The sequence below is a fragment of the Carcharhinus amblyrhynchos genome, chromosome 4 (genome assembly GCF_965287045.1).
Source record: "Carcharhinus amblyrhynchos chromosome 4, sCarAmb.v2.hapA, whole genome shotgun sequence".
NCBI classification, from domain to species: Eukaryota; Metazoa; Chordata; class Chondrichthyes; order Carcharhiniformes; family Carcharhinidae; genus Carcharhinus; species Carcharhinus amblyrhynchos.
Window position 1 is genome coordinate 70,898,951 of NC_137327.1, and position 21,640 is coordinate 70,920,590.

The 21,640-nt window shown below is 43.3% G+C and overlaps 1 protein-coding gene across 1 annotated transcript; it reads left to right on the forward strand.

Annotated features, from left to right (window-relative positions):
* The first annotated feature begins 1,231 nt into the window (after positions 1-1,231).
* On the forward strand, positions 1,232-7,390 carry LOC145342625 (interferon-inducible GTPase 5-like). The gene is made up of 3 exons (XM_080188169.1): positions 1,232-1,415; positions 3,004-3,167; positions 5,322-7,390. The coding sequence occupies exons 2-3, from the start codon at positions 3,148-3,150 to the stop codon at positions 6,535-6,537; spliced, it is 1,236 nt and encodes a 411-aa protein (XP_080044295.1). The 5' UTR covers positions 1,232-1,415; positions 3,004-3,147; the 3' UTR covers positions 6,538-7,390.
* The last annotated feature ends 14,250 nt before the right edge of the window (positions 7,391-21,640 follow it).

The following is a 21,640-nucleotide window of genomic DNA, read 5'->3' on the forward strand; positions in this document are numbered from 1 at the left end:
TTGCAAGGGACATGGAGCATAAAAATATGAATCTGTCAATAACTGTACAGAGCATTGGTGAGAGATCACCTGGATAACAGCAAACAGTTTTGATCTCCTAATTTAAGGAGGGTTATACTTGCATTGGAGATAATTCAGAAGTACTTTGTCATGTGAAGAAAGGTTGAACAGGTTGAGCCTATATTCATTGGAGCTTAGCCGAATGAGAGATGATCTTATTCAAATGTGTGAGATTACTGAGTGATCCCCTGCGATGGATTGACATCCTGTGCTGGATGTACCCCACCTAAAGCACAGTGTCTGCCAGGAGAGACTCCGATTCTCTGCAGCCCTGAATTAGAGTAGGTGATTAGTAAAGTTAACGAAGATTATCGAGGGTTTGACAGGATAGATTCTGAAAGCATGTTTCCCCTCATGGGGAAATCTAGAACTAGTGGACGCAGTTTTTAAACAAGGGATGTCCCATCTAAGATCTGTACAAGACAACAATACTTTTCAGAGGATCAGTTCTCTTGCTTGAAGGATATAATTAGCCTATTTAATAAATTGCATAATTGCTTCTGTTGAATTCTGTTGATGACCTGGTCACAGTAGGTTTCTACAAATGATCTTCGTATCACCAACATTCACCAGTACGACCACTCTGATGTGCCAAGGCAGGACAATTAATATTCTGACCTCATGTCCACTATTTTATAGCTTGTATTGCTGCTCACATAACAATGAACCACCAGTTACTCAACAATCTATTTCTTTCTATCAGATTAACAAAGGACCAGTGTTTGTCAATTGATTTTGACTAATGTAGTAGTTAAACATTTCATTATAAGGATAGGTACAGGAGTGCTCTTGTATAGCCCTTTGAACAACAATGTGTCATGAAATTTCTGGGTTGTGTTTAGTGCAGAATACTAGCTGGAAATTATTTATATATTGTCGGCTTGAGTGACATCCAGATGCTATTCAGTGTTTGGAATCCAGCAAAGTTAGACCTGAAGAGATGAAGGAAATGAACGAAGGATATTTTTTAAGCAGAACACAATCTTTTTGGGGAGTAGGAAGTGCTTGAACCCATCTATCTGTTCCACCTAGCGAGAGCAACTATCTGAAATTCAGACTCAGAGCATCCAGTTTTCAAACTATTGAGTGAGTGAGTGGGCACCTTTTGTGATTCATACAGCCTGGAAAATGGAAAAGCAAATTCTCCCTAGTAACGAGTGATCTTCCAGGGTTTTGATTGTCATTGGATAGTGTGCAGGAACCTACCCACTGACTTATTGAAAAGCTGTTAATTGATCTATTCATTGCGACTGTATTCCCAGCGCGAATGCGAGACGGAAGCACTCTGTACGGAGATGTTCATAGAGGGAGAATTTCCCTGATCAGCACTCTCCTCTCGCCAAGGAGCCGCACAGGTAACAATCAAGACATTGAAACTCGGCGCGGTGGTCAAAATTCAGGGTGAATTATATTCAACAGGTTTGAAGAGAATTCCAGCACAACTTTTAAAGATTGTACTCGCGCGTGTTTCACTCCATCAGGTTCCCTTTCCTTGCAAGGTCTGGCTGTGTTCAAAATTCAAAAGTTGCCAAAAAGCAAGTTTTATATTCAGGATTCAGGACTGCCAGCGAAAGTGAAACTTACAAACAGTGCAGGAAATGACGGGCCGCATGTTTATCGGATTGGGGAGTGGAAACCATATAAAAACAGAGATAGATAAAGCTCAATCTGAATGTTGTTAGTGAATAGAGGAGTTCAGCAACTTCCCGTTTTCGGTGGTTCCCGATGTGGGCAGATCAGCTCATGTTTTGTTACTTTGCAGAGCTGATGAAAAATTTGGAAGAAGGAAGTACTTTGTTCGAAATTATTGCATGGATGTTTAATACTTTTGATGTGGGTATGCCGGCGTTGGACTGGCGTAAACACAGTAAAAAGTCTGACAACACCAGGTTTTAGTCCAACCTATTTATTTGATAATATTCTCACTAGCTTTCGAGGGGACAGCCTCTTCGTCAGGTGAATGGAGAGTTCTGGCCTCAGACTCAGGCCAGAACTCTCCATTCACCTGACGAAGAGGCTGTCCCCTCGAAAGCTAGTGAGAATATTATCAAATAAATAGGTTGGACTAAAACCTGGTGTTGTCAGACTTTTTACTGTGTTTAATACTTTGCCAGCTTTTTAAAAGAACACATTTGTTTTCAACGGTTTTAAAGTGGCCATTGACTTGCTTTCATGGGTAACAAAGTCACTGAATAACACACCGTCTGCTGCCTCTGACCACACGGTCAAAAGGGCCACAGCAAATCACTGGTAGTGCCCATTCTATGGAGATGCCGGCATTGGACTGGGGTAAAGACAGTAAGAAGTTTCACAACACCAGGTTAAAGCCCAGGGAGTTTAACCCGCAAGCTTTCGGAACGCTGTTCCTTCGTCAGGTGAGTGGAAAGTTCTGATCAGAGAAGGGCAGATAAAGGCACACACAGTTTACAGAATACTGATTAGAATGCAAATCTTTACAGCCAACCTGCTATTCAAGTCTTAAAGGTGCAGACAATGTGAGTGGAGATAGCATTAAGCATAGGTTAAAGAGATGCATATAGTCTCCAGACAGGACTTCTTCCCAGGTCTCATCCAACTGTCCTTTTATTATTATTACAAACAATGTACTTTATTCATAAAATATCTGAAAGCGATGTTAGAAAACATTTCAAATTGTCATAGCAAGAAAGTGCAATGATACTCAGAATTTTCTCCAGAGATCAAGATGCACACTTGAAGTGCTTCAATTCAGGAATGAGAACATAAACATTTCAATATTTTTGTTACCATATTCCTTCCCTCACACTCTGAATTAGCGAAGATGGAAAAACCTTCATTAGGAATTTTGCAGTTTACTCCCGTTCACAGCCTGATTAAAGATGATTCCTCACACCAGTCTTGTCCTTTATCTGATGGTAAATAAAGTTCTGCCACTCACAGTCACTCTCTACTTTCCTCTCAAAGGAGAAAACCCAACATAACCAAAGTTAAAGAAGTGACATCAGGGGGAGCAGCCACAAGCCTCTGCCCTCTCGCCCTTTTTGGGGAGGAAACTCTGGAATCACTGGACGCTAACACAAGGGAAGCAGCGAGAGAAAGAGAAGCCGGATGGGAGGAGCCAGCTCCAGGTTGGTCAAGAAACTCCTCATATTGTATCTCTTCAGTTCCTTTAGTTACATCACAACTTGTTATTGCAAAACATTGCCATTGCTCAATGTCAGCACATTAATGAGAATGTCGTGAGCAATTCTACAGGTCATGTACCTCCATTCACCTCTCCTCTTCTTCAGCCCTTCAGCAGAGGAAGTGAAGCCTCAAGAAACAGGGCCCTTAGTCTGGACTTAAGAACATAAGAACATAAGAAATAGGAGCAGGAGTAGGCCATCTAGCCCTTCGAGCCTGCCCCGCCATTCAATAAGATCATGGCTGATCTGTCGCTGCTCAGTTCCACTTTCCCGTCCTCTCCCCATAACCCTTAATCCCCTCTCTTATCAAAAACCCATCAACCCACGTCTTAAAAATATTTAGCGAGGCAGCCTCCACCACTTCAACGGGCAGAGAATTCCAGAGATTCACCACTGTTTGAGTGAAGAAGTTCCTCCTCAACTCCGTTCTAAACCGCCCCCCTTTTATCTTGAGGCTGTGCCCCCTAGTCCTACTGTCTTTTTTGAGCGGGAAGAGTCTTTCCACCTCTGTCCTATCCATCCCATTCATCATCTTATACGTCTCAATGAGATCTCCCCTCATTCTTCTAAACTCTAACGAGTACAAGCCCAGTTTATTCAGCCTTTCCTCATAGCTCAACCCCCTCAACTCCGGTATCAGCCTAGTAAACCTCCTCTGCACTCCCTCCAAGGCCAAAATATCTTTGCGCAGGTGCGGCGCCCAAAACTGCACACAGTACTCCAGCTGCGACCTCACCAATGCCCTATACAGCTGCAGCAAGACCTCCCTACTTTTATATTCAATCCCCCTCACTATGAAGGCCAGCATCCCATTTGCCTTCCTGACCACCTGCTGCACCTGCAAGCTGGGTTTTTGCGACTCATGCACAAGGACCCCGAGGTCTCTCTGCACCGTCGCCTGCTGCAGTTTTTCGCCCCGTAAGTAATAGTCCTTCCTACCATTCTTCCTACCAAAGTGGACCACCTCACACTTGCCAACATTAAATTCCATTTGCCATTTCCTGGCCCATTCGCCCAGTCTATCTAGATCCTTCTGTAGACTCTCCACACCCTCCGCACAATTTGCCGTTCCCCCAATCTTGGTGTCATCAGCAAATTTCGACACCCTACACTCGGTTCCCTCCTCCAGATCATCTATATAAATGGTAAAAAGCTGAGGCCCCAGCACCGACCCCTGGGGCACTCCACTAGTCACCATCCGCCAATCCGAATAGCACCCGTTGACCCCCACTCTCTGCCTCCTATTTGACAACCAATCCTCTATCCACGCTAACACCCTACCCCCAACTCCATGTCCCTCGACCTTCTGCAATAACCTCTTGTGAGGTACTTTGTCAAACGCCTTCTGAAAATCTAGAAAGACCACATCCACCGGCTCTCCTCTATCCACCGCCCTAGACACATCCTCATAGAACTCCAGTAAATTTGTCAGACACGACTTCCCTTTCATGAAACCGTGCTGCGTCTGCTCTATCAAGCAATTCCCTTCAAGATGCCTTGCAATTTCCTCCTTAATGACAGATTCTAACATTTTACCTACCACAGACGTTAAACTAACCGGCCTATAATTCCCCGCCTTTTGCCTGGCACCCTTCTTAAACAACGGTGTAACATCAGCCGTTTTCCAATCAACCCTCCCTCATTGCACAAGTCCTATCAACGCATCTGAGCCTCACAATCAGTAAGTAAGAGGCACCATTGGGGTGGCCTCAGTCAGACTGAGGGCAGGCTAAGGTGTTTCACAGATGGTGAAGAGGAATTAGGGCTGGGAGATGAGTCTGTAGTTGTTGCTGTCTGGAGAAACAGGAGATGATTGCCCTTAGCTGGGGCATCTCAGGATCAATATTTAAAGGGTCCATAATTAAAAAGGGGCAAGGTAACTTTCACGCAAAGACAACTTAACTGGTCATTCATCTAATAGCTCACTCTGGGATCTGCTGTGCATAAATTAGCTGTCTTAATAAGCTACGTGACAATTGTGCTTGTTTTGCAAAAGGATTCAATGAGATGTGTAAGGACGTTCTGAAGATGTGACAATGTGTTGTAAATAGGAGTTATTTTCAATTGGTGCAAATCATGTAAAATGTTTCCTTTCAGAGATCAAAGTGCTGAAGCTTCAAACACTTCATTGTTCAGTGAGGATGAACTGAAGAATCTGAAATCTAATTTTGAATCAGGTGGGGTGGAAAAGGTAACACCGCTGATACAGAAAAAAGTTAATGACCTGGACAACACAGAGCTGAACATTGCAGTGACAGGAGAAGCAGGTGCAGGGAAATCCTCCTTCATCAATGCGATGAGAGGACTGCAAATCGATGATGAGGATGCTGCTAAGGTTGGTAACACAGAAACCACAATGGAACCAACCGGATACAAGCATCCCAGTTTGCCAAATGTTATTTTATGGGATCTGCCAGGAATTGGAACAAAGAAATTCCCAGCGAACAAATACCTAAAGCACATGAAATTTAAAAAATACGATTTCTTCATCATTACCTCGCACCCTCGATTCTTAGAAGATGATGCAAAACTCGCTCAGGCAATTAAACGGCTGGGGAAGAATTTCTACTTCGTTCGATCTAAAATTGATATTGACCTTGATTCAGTGAAAAGGGGAAGGAGGGAATTTAAGGAAAAGGAAGAATTGGAAAAGATCAGGAATTACTGTATCACGAGCTTGCAAGAGGCAGGGATCTCATCACCCCAAGTTTTCCTGATTTCAAACTTTCACCTGCATCTGTATGATTTTGATCTGTTAAGTAAAGTTCTTGAAGATGATCTTCCCAGTTTAAAGAGAAGTGTGTACATTTTGGCCCTTCCCAACCTAACCTTGGAAATTGTGGTGAAGAAAAAGAAAGAGCTAAAGAAGCGAGTTTGGATGTTGGCATCACTTTCTGGAATATTGGGAGCAGTGCCAGTTCCTGGAGTCTCCCTTGGTTGTGATATTGGGATACTGATTGGAGGAATCATGCATTTCCGTAAATGTCTGGGTTTGGATGATGCCTCCCTTCGAAGACTGGCCAATAAGGCAGGGAAACCTGTGGAAGAACTGAAAGCTGTGGTGAAAGGTCCCATGGTGGGTGAAATAACTCCAGATATAATAAACAGATTAGCATGGGGAGCCACTGCTGTTGTCGTGTCTGGTTTTGAGCTTGCACTTGACCACGTCCCAGTTGTAGGATCCATCTTTGGAGCAGGATCATCATTTCTTATGACCTACAAGTTGCTGAGTGGAGCACTGAATGATCTCACAGAGAATGCACGGAGAGTGGTGAAAGCTGCATTTGGGACAGATGAAAATGATCCAAAGTAAACATCAATTCAATGAATCAATGCCATAGCTGATATATTAAAGGGGTCTAACACTGGACATTCATATTCCCTTTTACTGGCCCATTTTAAGAAACTATTTCCATGCTGTAGTGTTTTGTGAAAGATTTTGTCTCGGTGTAATCTAAGGAGAGAACCCAAAAGCTGTGGAGGCAAATTTTCCCGTTCCACTTGCCACAGGAATCGAAGTGGATGAGGGGCAGGCCATAGGAAGGTCCGTTGACCGCGAGTGGGATTTTCTGGTTTTGGGACAAGTGCAGCCGGAAAATCCCACCTGTGAACTTTAAAGGAATCCACTCTTCATCAGAAATTCACTACATCCATACAATTCCCTTCATTAAACACAATACCAGGAAATTTGCCTTGTTCCAAGAATTATAGAATCAGACCATAGGAGTGGCCATTCAGCCCATTGTGCTTGTGTTAGAAATGCTTGTATTCTTTATTGGCACTGAATCCATCACTATCAATGTCCAGTCCCTTTTCTGCAATGTCCCTGATTGATTCATAACAGCATCATTACTGAAATGGATGGTCCTGGGTCTATAGTGGAGTCAAAAGCACTGGGATTATATGTTTTGTTCACCTTTTGATAAATTATTTGGCTATTTTTTCCTGCCTCATTTATTGCCAAATTCTATTCCCAACAGTGATGAGGTTAACAATGCAGTCTTTCTTCCGGCACACCCTGAACACAATAAAGCGATTTATTAAGAGGAAGTCAATTTTCCAATGTTTTTAAACCATTATCCACTTACACTGAACATCTGTCTCAGTCCTAGTTTTAGAACCATTGCTGCAGCAAACGGTGTCTGTTTGAAAAGGGATAAATTCTCTACCAGTCCAATGCATCTTGTTCTGTCCAAGAAGCAGCAGATTCCAAGAATGGAACAGTAAAGAAGAGGCACCAGCATCGGACTGTAGTCAGCAGTGAGAACACAGATTCCCTGTCATAGAGACACCACCTAGATATAGAATCATCCTTATCATCCCTCACACAGATGATCCCTCACACAGACTGTCCCTCACACTGACTGTCCTTCATGCAGACTGTCCATCATCCTAACTTGGTGAAGAGCTGAGAACCATGAACAGGAAAACCTCCGGGAATGGGAATGAGAGGAAATATGTTAATTATGATCATTCCTTTTATGACGTATTTTGAGTATTGCTGAGATTTTCACTAAAAACTACAAATGTTGGAAATCTGAAAAACAGAAATGTTGAATGAACTCAACAGGCCTGGCAGCATCTGTGGAGACTAGAAATGAACATTTCTCGTCCAATATCACTCTTCATTGCTTCCAGCATACCCGAGAAATGGGTTTGCTGGTCAGGCAAAAATTCCAGATAATGGGAGGTCCTTTTACCAATGGAAGACAGCAAAACACTTGTAACACGAATGAATATGTGAATGCTCCTAAAGTAAAGAACATTATTCTTTGCTTCAAACCTTCAACTGTACATTCAAACAAAAATTAAAGTATAAAATAATGTAATATACATATATGGGAGAGCTTTCTAATTGCTTCTGGTTGGTAAAGTGACAACTATTAAGAGAACATCAGCAATTCCGGTTAGTCGAGAATTTGGCTTGGTAAAATGCCAGATAAACACAAAATTTACTGTACTGTTTGCCACCAAACAAAATTGGCGCTTGATCCTCAGTGACTGATTGGAGAGAAGCAGATGTTACAGATGGTGGATTAGGATTCATGTGGGCGGGGGGTGGGTTGTACCACAGTAACAATCAATAACCTCCAGCCAATGCTGAACAATGTTACATAATCACTTCAACTCCATTGTGGAACAATGCCCTATGCGGCTCTGATTTGTCATAAACTCTTTGATTGGGGTTTGTGTCTCTATCCTCCAAAGCAGCCACTACCTTTCAGACATGCAATGATGCCATCACTGACACTCATCATTATGTGGACAACACATTGATCAAGAGAGTGAGTGAAACTCACTGTCAGAATGATGACCAATACATTAGCTCCAGCTGGCTGGAAAGAGGAAGAGGAAAGTGACCTGAAATAGCAGCAGAAGAGCAGTTACTGTGGCAGGAGAAGCATTGAAAAGTGTTACATGAACTCACTGGAACCTCATATGCGCCAATGTCACCGATATCAACAATGGATTAATATTACTGATGTGAACTGTTGTCGTCTTCTCCTCCATTGCAGTTATTTTGGTTCAATTTAATTTAATTGACATTGATTCATTTGTATCATTTCTTGTTAGTTGATGAGAATGGCCAGAATTCCCTGATCTCGTTCGGCCTTCCCCCATAGCCAACGAGAATGGAAAATTTGGTGTTCAGCCAAAACTCCACTCACTGCAGCGGGCCTGGAAAATCACAGCTGTGGATAAGGTCAGAAAATTCCAGCCAATAACTCTGGAAATTGTTTGACATTAATTAAAGATATTTTGCTGTATTAATTGAGAACTTATGCTTATTGGTAATTTTCAAGACTGCTGGTAATCGAATCAAGTGAAAGAAATGAACGATTTAATTGTAACATTCTAAACATGGACATGATTTGTTGTATTGTAAGCCACAGTTTAGAAAACAGGTGTGTGGAAAATTCTGTATTAAATGAGATGCCACAACATTAGTGTTGCCAATCATGCACTAACTTGGACAGATAATATCCACACGCCATGTACTGATGCAATAAGTGCTGAACATTTCATCTTGATGATTGTACTGGATTTTTTTTTCACGAGCTACATTGAAGCAAGATTAGAAAACCATAAAACCACAGAATCCCTGCAGTGCAGAAGGAGGACTTTCGGCCCATTGAGTCTGCATCGACTCTGCGAAAGGTTATCCCACACTTTGCATATTTACCATGGCTAATCCACCTAAATTACACCTCTTTGAACACTAAGGAGTAATTTAGCATGACCAATCCACCTGACCCACACATCTTTGGACTGTGGGAAGAAACCGGAACACCCAGATGAAACCCACACAAACATGGGGAGAACGTGCAAACTCCACACAGTCACCCAAGGCCGGAATTGATGCCGGGTCTCTGGCATTGGGAGACAGCAATGCTAACCAGTGTGTCACCGGACTATGGAAAATGCTGGAAGATTTGAACATTAAGGTTTATGAGAAGGTGACTTGGACATGTTTGTTTTAGGAAAGTGTGTAACTTCAAGCTCTGGCTGGATTGGGAATTTACTTGTGGCAGGGGAAGGGACTGTAAAATGGAATTAGGTGATGTTAGGTTTAGTCATTGATGTCACATGGGAACACCAATCTATGTGCAATGGATTGCAAGCTAGATGTTAACTTTGTTCACCATTTGAGAAGGTCCAATGAAAAGCCAAATAAGTTTCTTCAGAATTTAATTGCAAACAATTTATGCACAATTGGTAATAATCCTGCTGTTAGTATCTCACCTCCTGACTCCCAAAGCCTGCCCACCATTTACAAGGCGTATGTGCGTTGGAATACTCTCCACTTGCCTGGCTGAGTGCAGCTCAAATAAGAGTCAGGAAGCTCAACACCATCTGGGATGAAGCAGCCCTGCTTGATTGCTTCTCCTTCCACTTGGAATGCTGCAAGCTGTAAATGCCAGGGAGGCTTACAAAATTCTGATCATGAAAGCTTCTTCTGAACTCCAGCAACCTAGTGAACCAAAGCTCTACATTCCGCAGTCAGTGCAGCCAATCACTTTTTCTGGAATCTCTACCAGATCCTGAGATTGGGTCGGGTGGGGTGGGGCGGGGGGTAGGGGAGGGGGTTCTGCAGAGCCCCAGGCACTTTCTCTTTTGCCACAGCTCTGGAGCTTCATCATCAGCCTGGGGATCAGCATTGGTTAAGTCTTCCACAGTCCTCTGAGGGTCAGAGGGCAGACTGCTGCTCTGACATTCGTACAGTGCTTAAACCAGGTGATGACCCTAATTCTGTAACTTGCCTCGTGCCCTCTGAGGTGACAGTATTTGAGCTGGTGGAGAGTGTAGAGTAAGAGTGGGATAGTGCACCCTCTGAGAACCTCCCTCCATTTCTTCCTCCTCCTCAGATTGGGGTATGGCCCGGAGATAATAGCTGCCTGTCACTGCACTGACCATTCCAATGTAAGCCCACAGAGCCTACAGCTTAGGCACCTGTTTGTTACTGTCATTTGTAATTTCTAATTGATCCCCATTAGGCTCATTGCAGGGACTCATGTTCCTCCATGGGTGCTCCAGCCTCACCATCAGTGATGGCGCAGTCTTCCTGGTAGCCAGCCAGCTGCAGCATCTGTTCCTCCATGGTTATTAGAATGACAATTAGGGGACACTGCCACCAATCTGTGCCCTCTCTCTGAAATTCTGGGCCCTTTTCTGTGGAAATGCATGGAATGGGTTCATTATTCGGACTATAGAAATCACAATGTCATCACCTTGCCCGCTTGCTTCAGCTTCTAGGATGAGTGTCGTTCTGCCACTCAGCAGCAACCTTTCCACAGGCCGACTGTGCCATGCTGAAAACACTTTTCCCCTCATAGCCAATCTAGATCAAGAGGGCAGACTATCAAATAAGGTGGAAGTGAGGAGGACTGTCTTCTCTTGGAGGGTTGGGAGTGTTTGGAATACTTGTCCATAAAGTGCAGTGGAAGGTGAGTTTTTGAACATATTCAGAGCTGTGTTAGATGGAATTTTGATTGACAAGAGAGTCAACGTTATGAGGGACAGGTAGGAAAATTAAAGAGTTAAGGCCACTTCAGATCAGTCATAATTTTTTTTGTCATGCATTTGGGGAATTATTGTGTTGTGGCATGGTCCTTTTCGGAGGATAGTCATGTGATCGCTCTGTGACATGATCTGGGCCTCCGCAGATTGCCAGCAGTTGGGTTTTGAACACTATAATGTGAACATCTATTAAATGAACCTACCTGCTGCTTCGCATAGAGTCATAGAGGCTTTTAGCATGAAAACAGGTCCTTTGGCCCAAATTGTCCATGTTGCCCAGTTTATAACCACTAAATTAATCCCAATTGTCCACATTTGTCCCATGTTCTTCCATACCCATCTTAGCCATGTAACTGTCAAATGCTTTTTTTAAAAGGCATAATTGTACCTGCCCCTACTACTGCTTCTACCAGCTCATTCCAGACACCACCTTCTGTGTGGAAAAAATTGTCCCTCTGGACCCTTTTGTGTTTCTCCCCTTTCACCTTAAACCTATCTATACCTTCTAGTTTTAGACTCTGCTACCTTTGAGAAAAGATGTTGACTATATACCTTATCAATGCCTAAAACCCTTTTGTGCCAGTGTGCCTCCAGCCTCAGATATTATTGACCACTGAAGTAGGATCATGGGGCTGAATGGTCTACTGCTGCTCCGATTTTTTCTGTTCTTAATGTTGTCAGTCACCCTGATCCTGTGAAGAGGTTTTTTGATCTGCTTTTGGTAATGGATCCAGGTTTTCTGGACAGCTGCTGACTGCCTCCACTACTTCCTCATTTTATTCATTGAGAAAGTCTCTTCCCATCAGTCTTCAGTAAGAGGACTTCCTGCCTTGCTCAGCAGCCTGGAGGAGGAGATTGTCAATGAACTGTAGGCCACCTGGATTCTTAGATCTGCCAAGGCTAAAGTAGGTTCCACTGAGTTTAGTTTCTGTCCCAATGAGCTGTAGTGGGTTCAAAGGGACAGCTGTGTGTGACACTGTTTGCTGGAGGGCGCATTTCAGAACTGGGGGAGGTGGGTGTTTGTCCAAGGAATTTGAAGGGTGTTTCTGTAGCAACTTACTGTTCAATGATCATTTATGGTAGTGCAACTGTGTCAACAGTCATGAAGTCAATAGCCTAAGAAAAATATTTGGCACTGGCAACCTTTAAGCAAGCTATACCAGGGTCTTAGAAGCACGATGGTGAGGAGGTAGAGACCAATGTGAGGATGTTCATGGGAGGCAGGGAGGCCTTGTTCAGAGGACTTTCTGTTCTGCTAAAGCAAGGAGGCAGGGTGATGGCATGGAAACAGCACCTTAGCTGGTACTGATGAGGCAACCCTGTCACCCTCCACCCAAGTCTGAAACTCTGAAATAAACTTTGTAGACTTCTATGTGAGGGCAACATGATTCCCAGGCCTCTTTCCTAATAATTTCATGAAGCACATTATCTGAAATTTTACTAACAAAGACAAAGATACATTATTTACCAATATACTAATGAGAAATTATCTCTTGTGAGACCTGACTGTTGGAGAAGTCAGGTGTGGTGACAGACTGGTTCCAGACAGTCTCATTCTGCCTGGCATGGGCTCCAAGTGTGCGTGACATACTGTCCACCGTGACAGCACTGCGCAGGTCAGAAACTCCAGAGCATTTTATGAAGCCCATCTGGATCATAAATTTTGCAATTTGAATTTGGCAAGGGTAAACATGAGATTTTGCACTTCAAGTATGATTCAAATGACCCACTAGAGAGATTTTATCAAACAAAGTTTATTTAAGAATACGGTTAACATGTATAGAAAGAAAATTTGCAATACCTTTTACCCATTACAAACCAGAGAAAACTCAACCATGACATTGCATAAACTTAGCAGCTAAATACCGTTCCAACTAAAAAAACCCATAAATAAAACATTTGCTACTGGTTTAGCACAGAAAATACAAATGCTTACATGATGCTGGAATCCTTTGATGGATGCTGCAATTCTCTTGATACACACACAGACAAGCTTGAAGTTATCAGGGGGGAGAGAGAGAGAGAGACTCTAGTTACTAACTAGCAAACCATCTTCAAAACAACTTTCATTCCAGGAAGGCCAGGAGACTTGCTTCCAGCTAGCCGGCAGAATTTACAAGACCAAGGAGAGGAGAGAGAAAGCCTGCCTGCCACTTGACAACCAGGACAGCTTCTAACTCGAAACCCAAAACTACTACTGAATCCTTGGATTCTTCTGGGGAGGAGCCACCTGACTTTGGCTTGTCAATCAATCTTCCCCCTAACAGTGCAGGGTCATAAAAAAATCCCAGAAATTGCCCAAAGTAAAAATAAACAAAACTCTATTTAAACCATTGAAGCAACAGTAAAAGGACTTTAGCAGACAGCTCGGCAACAATAAAAACCCAGTGTTGCTTAACTGCAGAGAACATGATTTAAAAAACACAATTCTGAAATGCACACTATTGTCACAAGACAAGTAAATGTAATCCAAAGATTGAATGTCAAAGTAACTCCTTGAGGCTCTTCAATACCAACTACCACGCTTCAGGTATTTTAAACCTTCACCTGCACCCTTATTGGTCGCTTTGCCCATCATCTTCTTACTCTGACCGACAAAATTAAGGCTTCTCAGGACATGTTTCTTCATGGCTGGCATGTAATTGACCAGCCAATGTATACTTGATGCCAGGAGCCAATCCTGGGCATGAGCGGAAATCGCATCCACTTCTGATCCCATTAGTTGCGCTTCTCTCAAAAGGTAAAAGCCCGGGTCCTTGGCTTTTCTCATAACATTTCATAAATTTCTTATTTATAACCCTGACATTGTGGGCTCGATTTTACCATCAAGCTGCACCCGTTTTCAGGCACGAAAACTTGGTAAAGTTGGACGTGAGGTGAGTAACGCGATCTGTGCACGCCTCTGTGCCTTTTCCCCCTTTATCAATCGCCAAAAATGGCCGCCGTTGGGACTGCACCATTGGGACAGCATTTAAATTGATTTACTGGGCTGCACACTCAAACTTACCAGCACTTTCCCCTTTACCACAGCGTTCGCCCATCCAGATTTGGCGCAAAACAGACATGGTCCATAAAGGTCCAATTCAGACACTCCAGCTTCTGAGGAAGTATGTTCAGAGCTTCCAAGTGCTCTCTGACTCAGATTGGTTAGGGAGGCGGGTCAAATGGCTCACTGGTGTTGGGGGAGGGAGGCAGGTCTAATGGCTGTCTGGTGGGTTTAGGGAGGCGGGTCAGATGGCTTACTCGGGGGGAAGGAGCTGCGTCAGATGGCGCTCTGGTGTGGGGGAGGGAGGCGAGTCAGATGGTTCCCTGGTGGAAGGAGGAGAGAGATGGGTCAAAGGCTTTCTGGTGGAGGGGTTAGAGAGGTGGGTCAGCTGGCTCGCAGTGGGGGGAGGGAGGCTGGTCAGATGGCTCTCTGGTGGAGGGGGAGAGAGTGGGTCACATGGGTCTCTGTCGTGGGTGGAGGGAGGGGTCAGGTGGCTCTGTGGTGGGGGTGAAGGAGGCGGGTCAGATAAGTCACTGAGGGAGTAGGGAGGTGGGTCAGATGGCTCTCTGGTGTGGGGGAAGGAATGGGTCAAGTGGTTCTCCGGTGGTCGGGGGAGGGTGTTAAGGCAGGGGAGGTTTGTTGCTACTCTGTGAGTGATCGGTGGAGCAGAAGGAGGGGTCTGCTGCCACCCTGCGTGCGATTGGTGGAGGGGAAGGTGGGCAATCAGTCTGAGTAGTGGGGTGAGAGTGGGGGGGATAAGGGCATCAGTAACGTTGTGGGGATGGGACAATGTCTGAGGAGACCAGGGGGACACATGATCCGGCCCAAGAGCGATATGACAAAAGAATGTTTTTCTACTTTTTAGAACTGTGCATGCACAGTTGAACGCTTTCATCACTGCTGTAGGGTTTTGGGTGTGACAAGTACCACAGGCTTCTGCACCACAATTCAGAATCGCTGATTTTTTTTTCAGGCAGAGTCTGTATGGGGGCGCTGGAGAACGAGTCTAAAAGGCGGATCCGAAACACTCCCAGATTCAAGTTCGCCCAGCACTTAAAATCAAAATGGTAAAATTGGGCCCTGTATGTTTTATCGTATTTTTAAATAATGGAAAATGCCACCAAAATTTTATATTTGCTTATTGCCAGCTCCTAGGTTCAATTTTCATTTTCTTCAGCCTGCCTGAATTTCACCACTGGGATCTGAACTTGGCTGGGTCTGGCTTGTAATTTTGTTTCAACCAGTTTCAGTTTCCCTAGCAACCTAAAATTTGCCTTTTACTTTCAGATTTAGATTTAAATTAAGTTCTAATTTCCCATGAAGACTGGTGATTCAATTTCCCTTTAATTTGATTCTAAGATAAAAAATACAAGCTTTTATACCATAGCTTCCATCAAACTATTTCTCCCCACCCTCCCCTCACCTTTGGAAAAAAAGATTTACCGTAGTGAATTTTTTTCCAGAAGCTTCAAAGTACAGTAAATTCCTAACATCATAAACATTTTAAAAATGACTTATTACAAATTGTATAGGTAACATGTGGTAAGACAAGCAAATTAACAATTAGTAGGAACAGTAGGCTCAATTAGAATTTAGCAGGATCCAAACATCATAGAATTATCATCGCTCTGGGTATTCATTTGTGCACATATATTCTCTTCAAACTTTGAAGGAGGATTCAATTCTCCAGATACCTGATTTCCATTTATGTTTGTATTTCAGTTTTCCTAGAGACCTGAATGTTCATAATGCTTTCAATTAGAGTCTGATCCAAAAAATACAAGCTTTGTAACTGTGGATTCTACCACGCACTGAATCTGGAGTCCAAGTTCAGATCATAGACTTTGAGACTCATACCAATGACTTCTGATCCAGAGGTGAGAGTATTGTCACTGAACAAAAAGCAGTTCTGACTGGTTTTTGGAGAGTAAAGAATCTGTATTCAGTGTCCTAGGGGTTAGTAACTGGAGAATTCAGGTGATTGACAAAAGTCAACACAAGGAAACATTTAGTTTTGCAATGAGTTGTTGCGATCTGGAATGCAGTGCCTGAAGCAGTTCATGAAGATGGAAACAGATATACTAACAGACTAAATAAAATGGATAGGTACTTCAGGTTAAAAAATTACAGGGCTATGGGGTAAGAGCAAGGGGAATTGTATTAATTGCCCACCTCCACCACAGCTAAAAAGAGCAGGATGAGCTGAACATCCTGCTAATAGAAACATAGAAACTAGGAGCAAAAAAAGGCCATTCAACCATTTGAACCTGCTCTGTCATTCATTTTGATCATGGCTTAACATCAAATTCAATATCATGATTCCACCCTTCCCCCTATATCCCTAGAGCTAGATCTAATTTCTTCTTGAAATCAGACAATATTTCAGCCTCAACTATATCCTGTGGCATTTTGTGCTGTAAAATTCTATGAATTTAAATAAGGAATAAAATACAAAGTTATACACAGAAAATCTGGACCTTCAGATACTGCTTTCCAATGTCTTCCGACAGTAATACATTTCATCTAATTATTTAAGTTACACACTTAAAATATGTTATAATATTATAAAGTATGTCATTTCAAAGGAAGGAGATTTCAAAACTCTGAGTAACAGGTGCCCTTAAACAAGGGTCACAGTATGTTGGTATGCAGATGCAGCAAGTGATTAGGAAGGCAAATGGAATGTCAGGGTCCATTGCAATGAAAATCAAAAATGAAAGTAGGAAAGTTATGCTGCAGTTGTACAGGACTTTTGTGAAATCACATCTGGAGCACTGTATATAGTTTTGGTCTCTATACTTAAAAAGGGATCTTCTTATAAAATAAATAGTTCAGAGAAGTTTCACTGGACAGATCACTGGGGAGAAGGTGTAATCTAATGAGAAAATATTGAACAGATTGGCCCATTGAGGTTTAGAAGAGCGTTGATCTGACTGAAACATATATTATCCTATGGGCTTTGACTGAGTGGGATGCTGTGAGGATGTTTCCCGTTGTGCATGATTCTACGACCAAGGACACAATTTAAAAATTAGTGGTCTCCCATTAAGACTGAACTAAGGAGCATGCTTTTATTCTCTCAGATCGTCATTAGTCTACAGAATTCACATTTCCTGCATGACACCAGGGACCACACTTTGGATGTTTTGAAGTTGTGAAAGAAACTAACTTAATGGCAAGCTCTTTTTCATTTTATTTAACTATCAAACAGAGATTGTCATTATGACTCAGCAAAGTCTTCAGCAACTGCACTGCTTCTAATTCTGTGCACACCGATATAGAAAAGAGCTCGGACTTGCAGAAAGAGTGTGGCCAGAACCATACACCGGCAAGCTGCTCCTCATTGGGAGCTCAGAGCACCACCTGCTGGTCTGAGCCACACACAACAACACAGCTCCTTGTCGGGGAACTGAAAACAAAGGTCAAAATAAAAATAGGTCCAAGTTCCAAGTGGAGATGGTCCTGATGAAGAACTTCCATCTGGAATCTCTGCCTACGTTTTGCCAACATTTTCAGTTTGTACATTTCCAGCAGTCCTGATTCTCTCATGTCCTTTGCAGTGTAACTTGATACGAAGGATTCCAGAAACTTTCCTCACCATCTGAAATGTTAATCAAATAGCATACACACACACACACACACACACAAGCAGCTTTGGAGAGCATTCAATAAGGTTGGGTGGTGGGGGCAGGGGGCGGGGGCCGGGGGGAGGGGTGGGGGGGTTGGAGTTTCTATTTTTACGATTGTGCCCCTGCACAAAACAGAGAGATGAAATAAAGAAAAGTGATGTTTAATTTGAGCAGGACAGGCCACCAGGAAAATAGAGTGGTAAATCCACCTCACTGAGCGGTTTTCAACACCCTTACTGTTATCTCCATTGACTTGGTGTCCCATTTGTTTCTGATTACAGCTCTGTGTAATTATATTAAACACAAAGTTAAAAAAGCTAAATATTCTACACTTGCAATTCAAAGAAATGGTCAGCAAAAGTCACTGACAAATTCTTGGATTTAACCATTCTGCCTCTTCAAGAAGAACGCAAAATGACTTAAAATGACATGTTTAAAATAAGCAGCAAAACGTGACATTGAAAAAACAGGTGAATGTATTGGATTTGACCCAGTGTCAAAAACCACACTGACAGCTCAAGACTTGCCTGGGAGGGGAATTGACAAATTGGAAAGGTCCCCTCATAAATGACTAATTGGTGACAGGTGACTGAGAGATGAATTGGACAGTGTAGGTGTAACTGAGGGAAGTATGGACTGGGACTGTAGGAAGAGCAGAAGGCTGCTTGGTGTTGGGGTCTCAGGGTAGTTGATTGGATCTGAGTGGAACTGCAGAGATTCTGCATTGAGAATGTGTGGAGCAGGATTTCTCGGAGTAACTGAAGTGGAAATGAATTGGGATTAAAGAGTGCTCTGCTGAGACCTAGAGTGGGATTCGAACTGTGAAAAGCATGAGGAGGGAGGAATTTGAGGACTAACTTGTCAGACTACCTGATATACAAACTGACTTGGTTGGAATATCTGATGATGGGGTGTAGATTGGAAGTATAGAAAAATCTGAATAGAATGGGAATGCAAGATAACCTGAGACAGTATGGAATGAACTGTGGGAATACCCAAGGGGAAAGGGAGTGGAGCTGATGTTGTAAATGAGGAGAGTGTGCTGTGGAACTGTAGGTGTATTCTATGAAAGTGAAGTGTTGGCCGACCCGAGTGGGATAGGGACTGAATTTTTTTTTAATAAGATATAGTCGGTTGAAATGTGCTCATTACTGCTAAAGCTCCAATTGCCATTCCCAATTTCCCTTGAGAGGCTGGCACTGAGCTTTATTCTTGAACTCTTGCTGTGCATGATGTGTGTTCAGGAGTTTGACCCAGTGACAGTGAGGGAATGGCGATATAGTTCCAAGTCAGGATGGTGTGTGGCTTAGAGGGAAACATGCAAATAACTATGTTATTATGTACTTCTAGATGATAGATGATATAGGTTTGGAAAGTGCTGTGGAAGAAACTGTGATGAGTTGCTGCAGCGCGTCTTGTCAAGATTTTGCCACTGTGCTTCGATGACGGAGGGCATAAATGTTTAAGGTGATGGATCTGGGCTACTTTGTCTTGGATGGTGTTGAACTTCGAGATTGTTAATTGGAGCTGCAGTATCCAGTGGAGCATATTCCATCACATTCCTTACTTGTGCTTTGTAAATGCTGAATGAGCTTTGGGAAGACAGGAAGTGAGTTACTGATCATGGAAACCCAAGCTCTGACCAATTGTTGTAGCCACAGTATTGATATGGCTAGTCCAGTTCAGTTTCTGGTCAATTGTAATCCCGGGATGTTGATGTTGGGGTATTTGACGATGGTGCTGCTATTGAATGTCAAGAGATAATAGTTAGACTCTTTCTTGTGGAGATAGCTATTGCCTAGCACTTGTAAAACATAAATATTCCTTGTCACATATCAACTCACACCTGTATGTTGTCCAAGCGTTGCTGCATTGCGGGCAAAAACTGCTTCAATAGCTTAGAAGTCAAATTAAACTGAACATTGTATGATCATTAGCAAACATTCCCACTTCTGATGGAGGAAAGGCTATTCATGAAACAGATGAAGGTGGTAGGACATAATTTTGTGAACTTGTGTGGTAATATCCTGAGCGTGGTGTAGAGTGGAACTGAGGGGAGCGTGAAGTGGGATAGTATGAGTACATGAGGGGCTGTGTGACAAAACTATATCTGGGAGGAATGAGGAGTGGGTCTTCAGGCATATCTGAGGGGGAGAGTGAGAGTGTCGCAATGTGTGAAGAGGATTTTAAGTCGGAGAACCTCAGGTGTGTAGAGCAGTGGTTCCCAAACTTTTATATGTCATGGCACACCTCAAGTCTATAAAAGAATTTTGAGGCGCGTCTCATATTTTCTCTGTCTTCTTCCATTACTGGGAACTTTGTCTTTAACTTCTCTCTGTCCTCTCATCTTTTTTTTACCTTTCCCTGTCTCACTTCTCCCAGGGTTTTTGCACCCTTTTTGAGTTTTTGCTTTTTCTATGAGTATATGGGGCTGTTGTTTTCAGCTCCAAGTCCCATTGGCCATCACAAGGGCCTGACCTACATCAAAAAAATCTAAACCACACATGTGTGGCTCTTTCTCAGTTGCATGGGAGGCACAATATTTGTCAGGTCTTTAAGGTGCCAATCACAGAACTGAAGATGAAGATTAGTGTTTTGCTGGCCATGGGAGATCATCAATACATCTCCTCATATTCTCATAGAATACAAGCTCACTATTAGGTGAGTAGAGGGTTGCCCAATGCAGAAGGAACAGAGGTGGTGCTTAAAACCAGCTGGGTCCACTTAGGTGGCATTTGAAAGACTCAGAGCTGACCTGCCCTCTGCAGACATTGAATGGCGTTCCAAACACACTGTAAATCTAGGGTGATTGGTGACAGAAGACTAGCCTCAGAACATAGGGCTTAAGAAATAGGAGCAGGAGTACGCCATCTAGCCCCTCGAGCCTGCCCCGCCATTCAATAAGATCATGGCTGGTCTGTCGTGTCTCAGTTCCACATTCCCGCCCTCTCCCCATAACCCTTAATCCCCTTGCCTATCAAAAACCTATCAACCCGCATCTTAAAAATATTTCGCGAGGCAGCCTCCACCACTTCAACGGACAGAGAATTCCAGAGATTCACCACCCGTTGAGTGAAGAAGTTCCTTCTCAACTCCGTTCTAAACCACCCCCGCTTTATCTTGAGGCTGTGCCCTCTAGTCCTACTGTCCTTTCTGAGCAGGAAGAGCCTCTCCACCTCTATCCTATCCATCCCATTCAACATCTTATATGTCTCAATGAGATCTCCCCTCATTCTTCTAAACTCTAACGAGTACAAGCCTAGTTTATTCAGCCTCTCCTCATAGCTCAACCCCCTCAACTCTGGAATCAGCCTAGTAAACCTCCTCTGCACTCCCTCCAAGGCCAAAATATCCTTGCATAAGTGCGGCGACCAAAACTGCACACAGTACTCCAGCTGCGGCCTCACCAGTGCCCTATACAGCTGCAGCAAGACCTCCCTACTTTTATATTCAATGCCCCTCGCTATGAAGGCCAGCATCCCATTTGCCTTCCTGACCATCTGCTGCACCTGCAGGCTGGGTTTTTGCGACTCATGCACAAGGACTCCGAGGTCCCTCTGCACCGTTGCATGCTGCAGTTTTTCTCCATGTAATTAATCGTCCTTCCTACCATTATTCCTACCAAAGTGGACAACCTCACATTTGCCAACATTAAATTCCATTTGCCAGTTCCTGGCCCATTCGCCCAGCCTATCTAGATCCTTCTGCAGACTCTCCACACCCTCCGCACAATTTGCCGTTCCACCAATCTTGGTGTCATCAGCAAATTTCAACACCATACA

Excerpts from the sequence above, each read along its gene's own strand:
- LOC145342625 (XM_080188169.1), top strand. The coding sequence starts at position 3,148 with ATGGGAGGAGCCAGCTCCAG. Across the intron at positions 3,168-5,321 it reads ATGGGAGGAGCCAGCTCCAG|AGATCAAAGTGCTGAAGCTT; the intron begins GTTGGTCAAGAA and ends GTTTCCTTTCAG.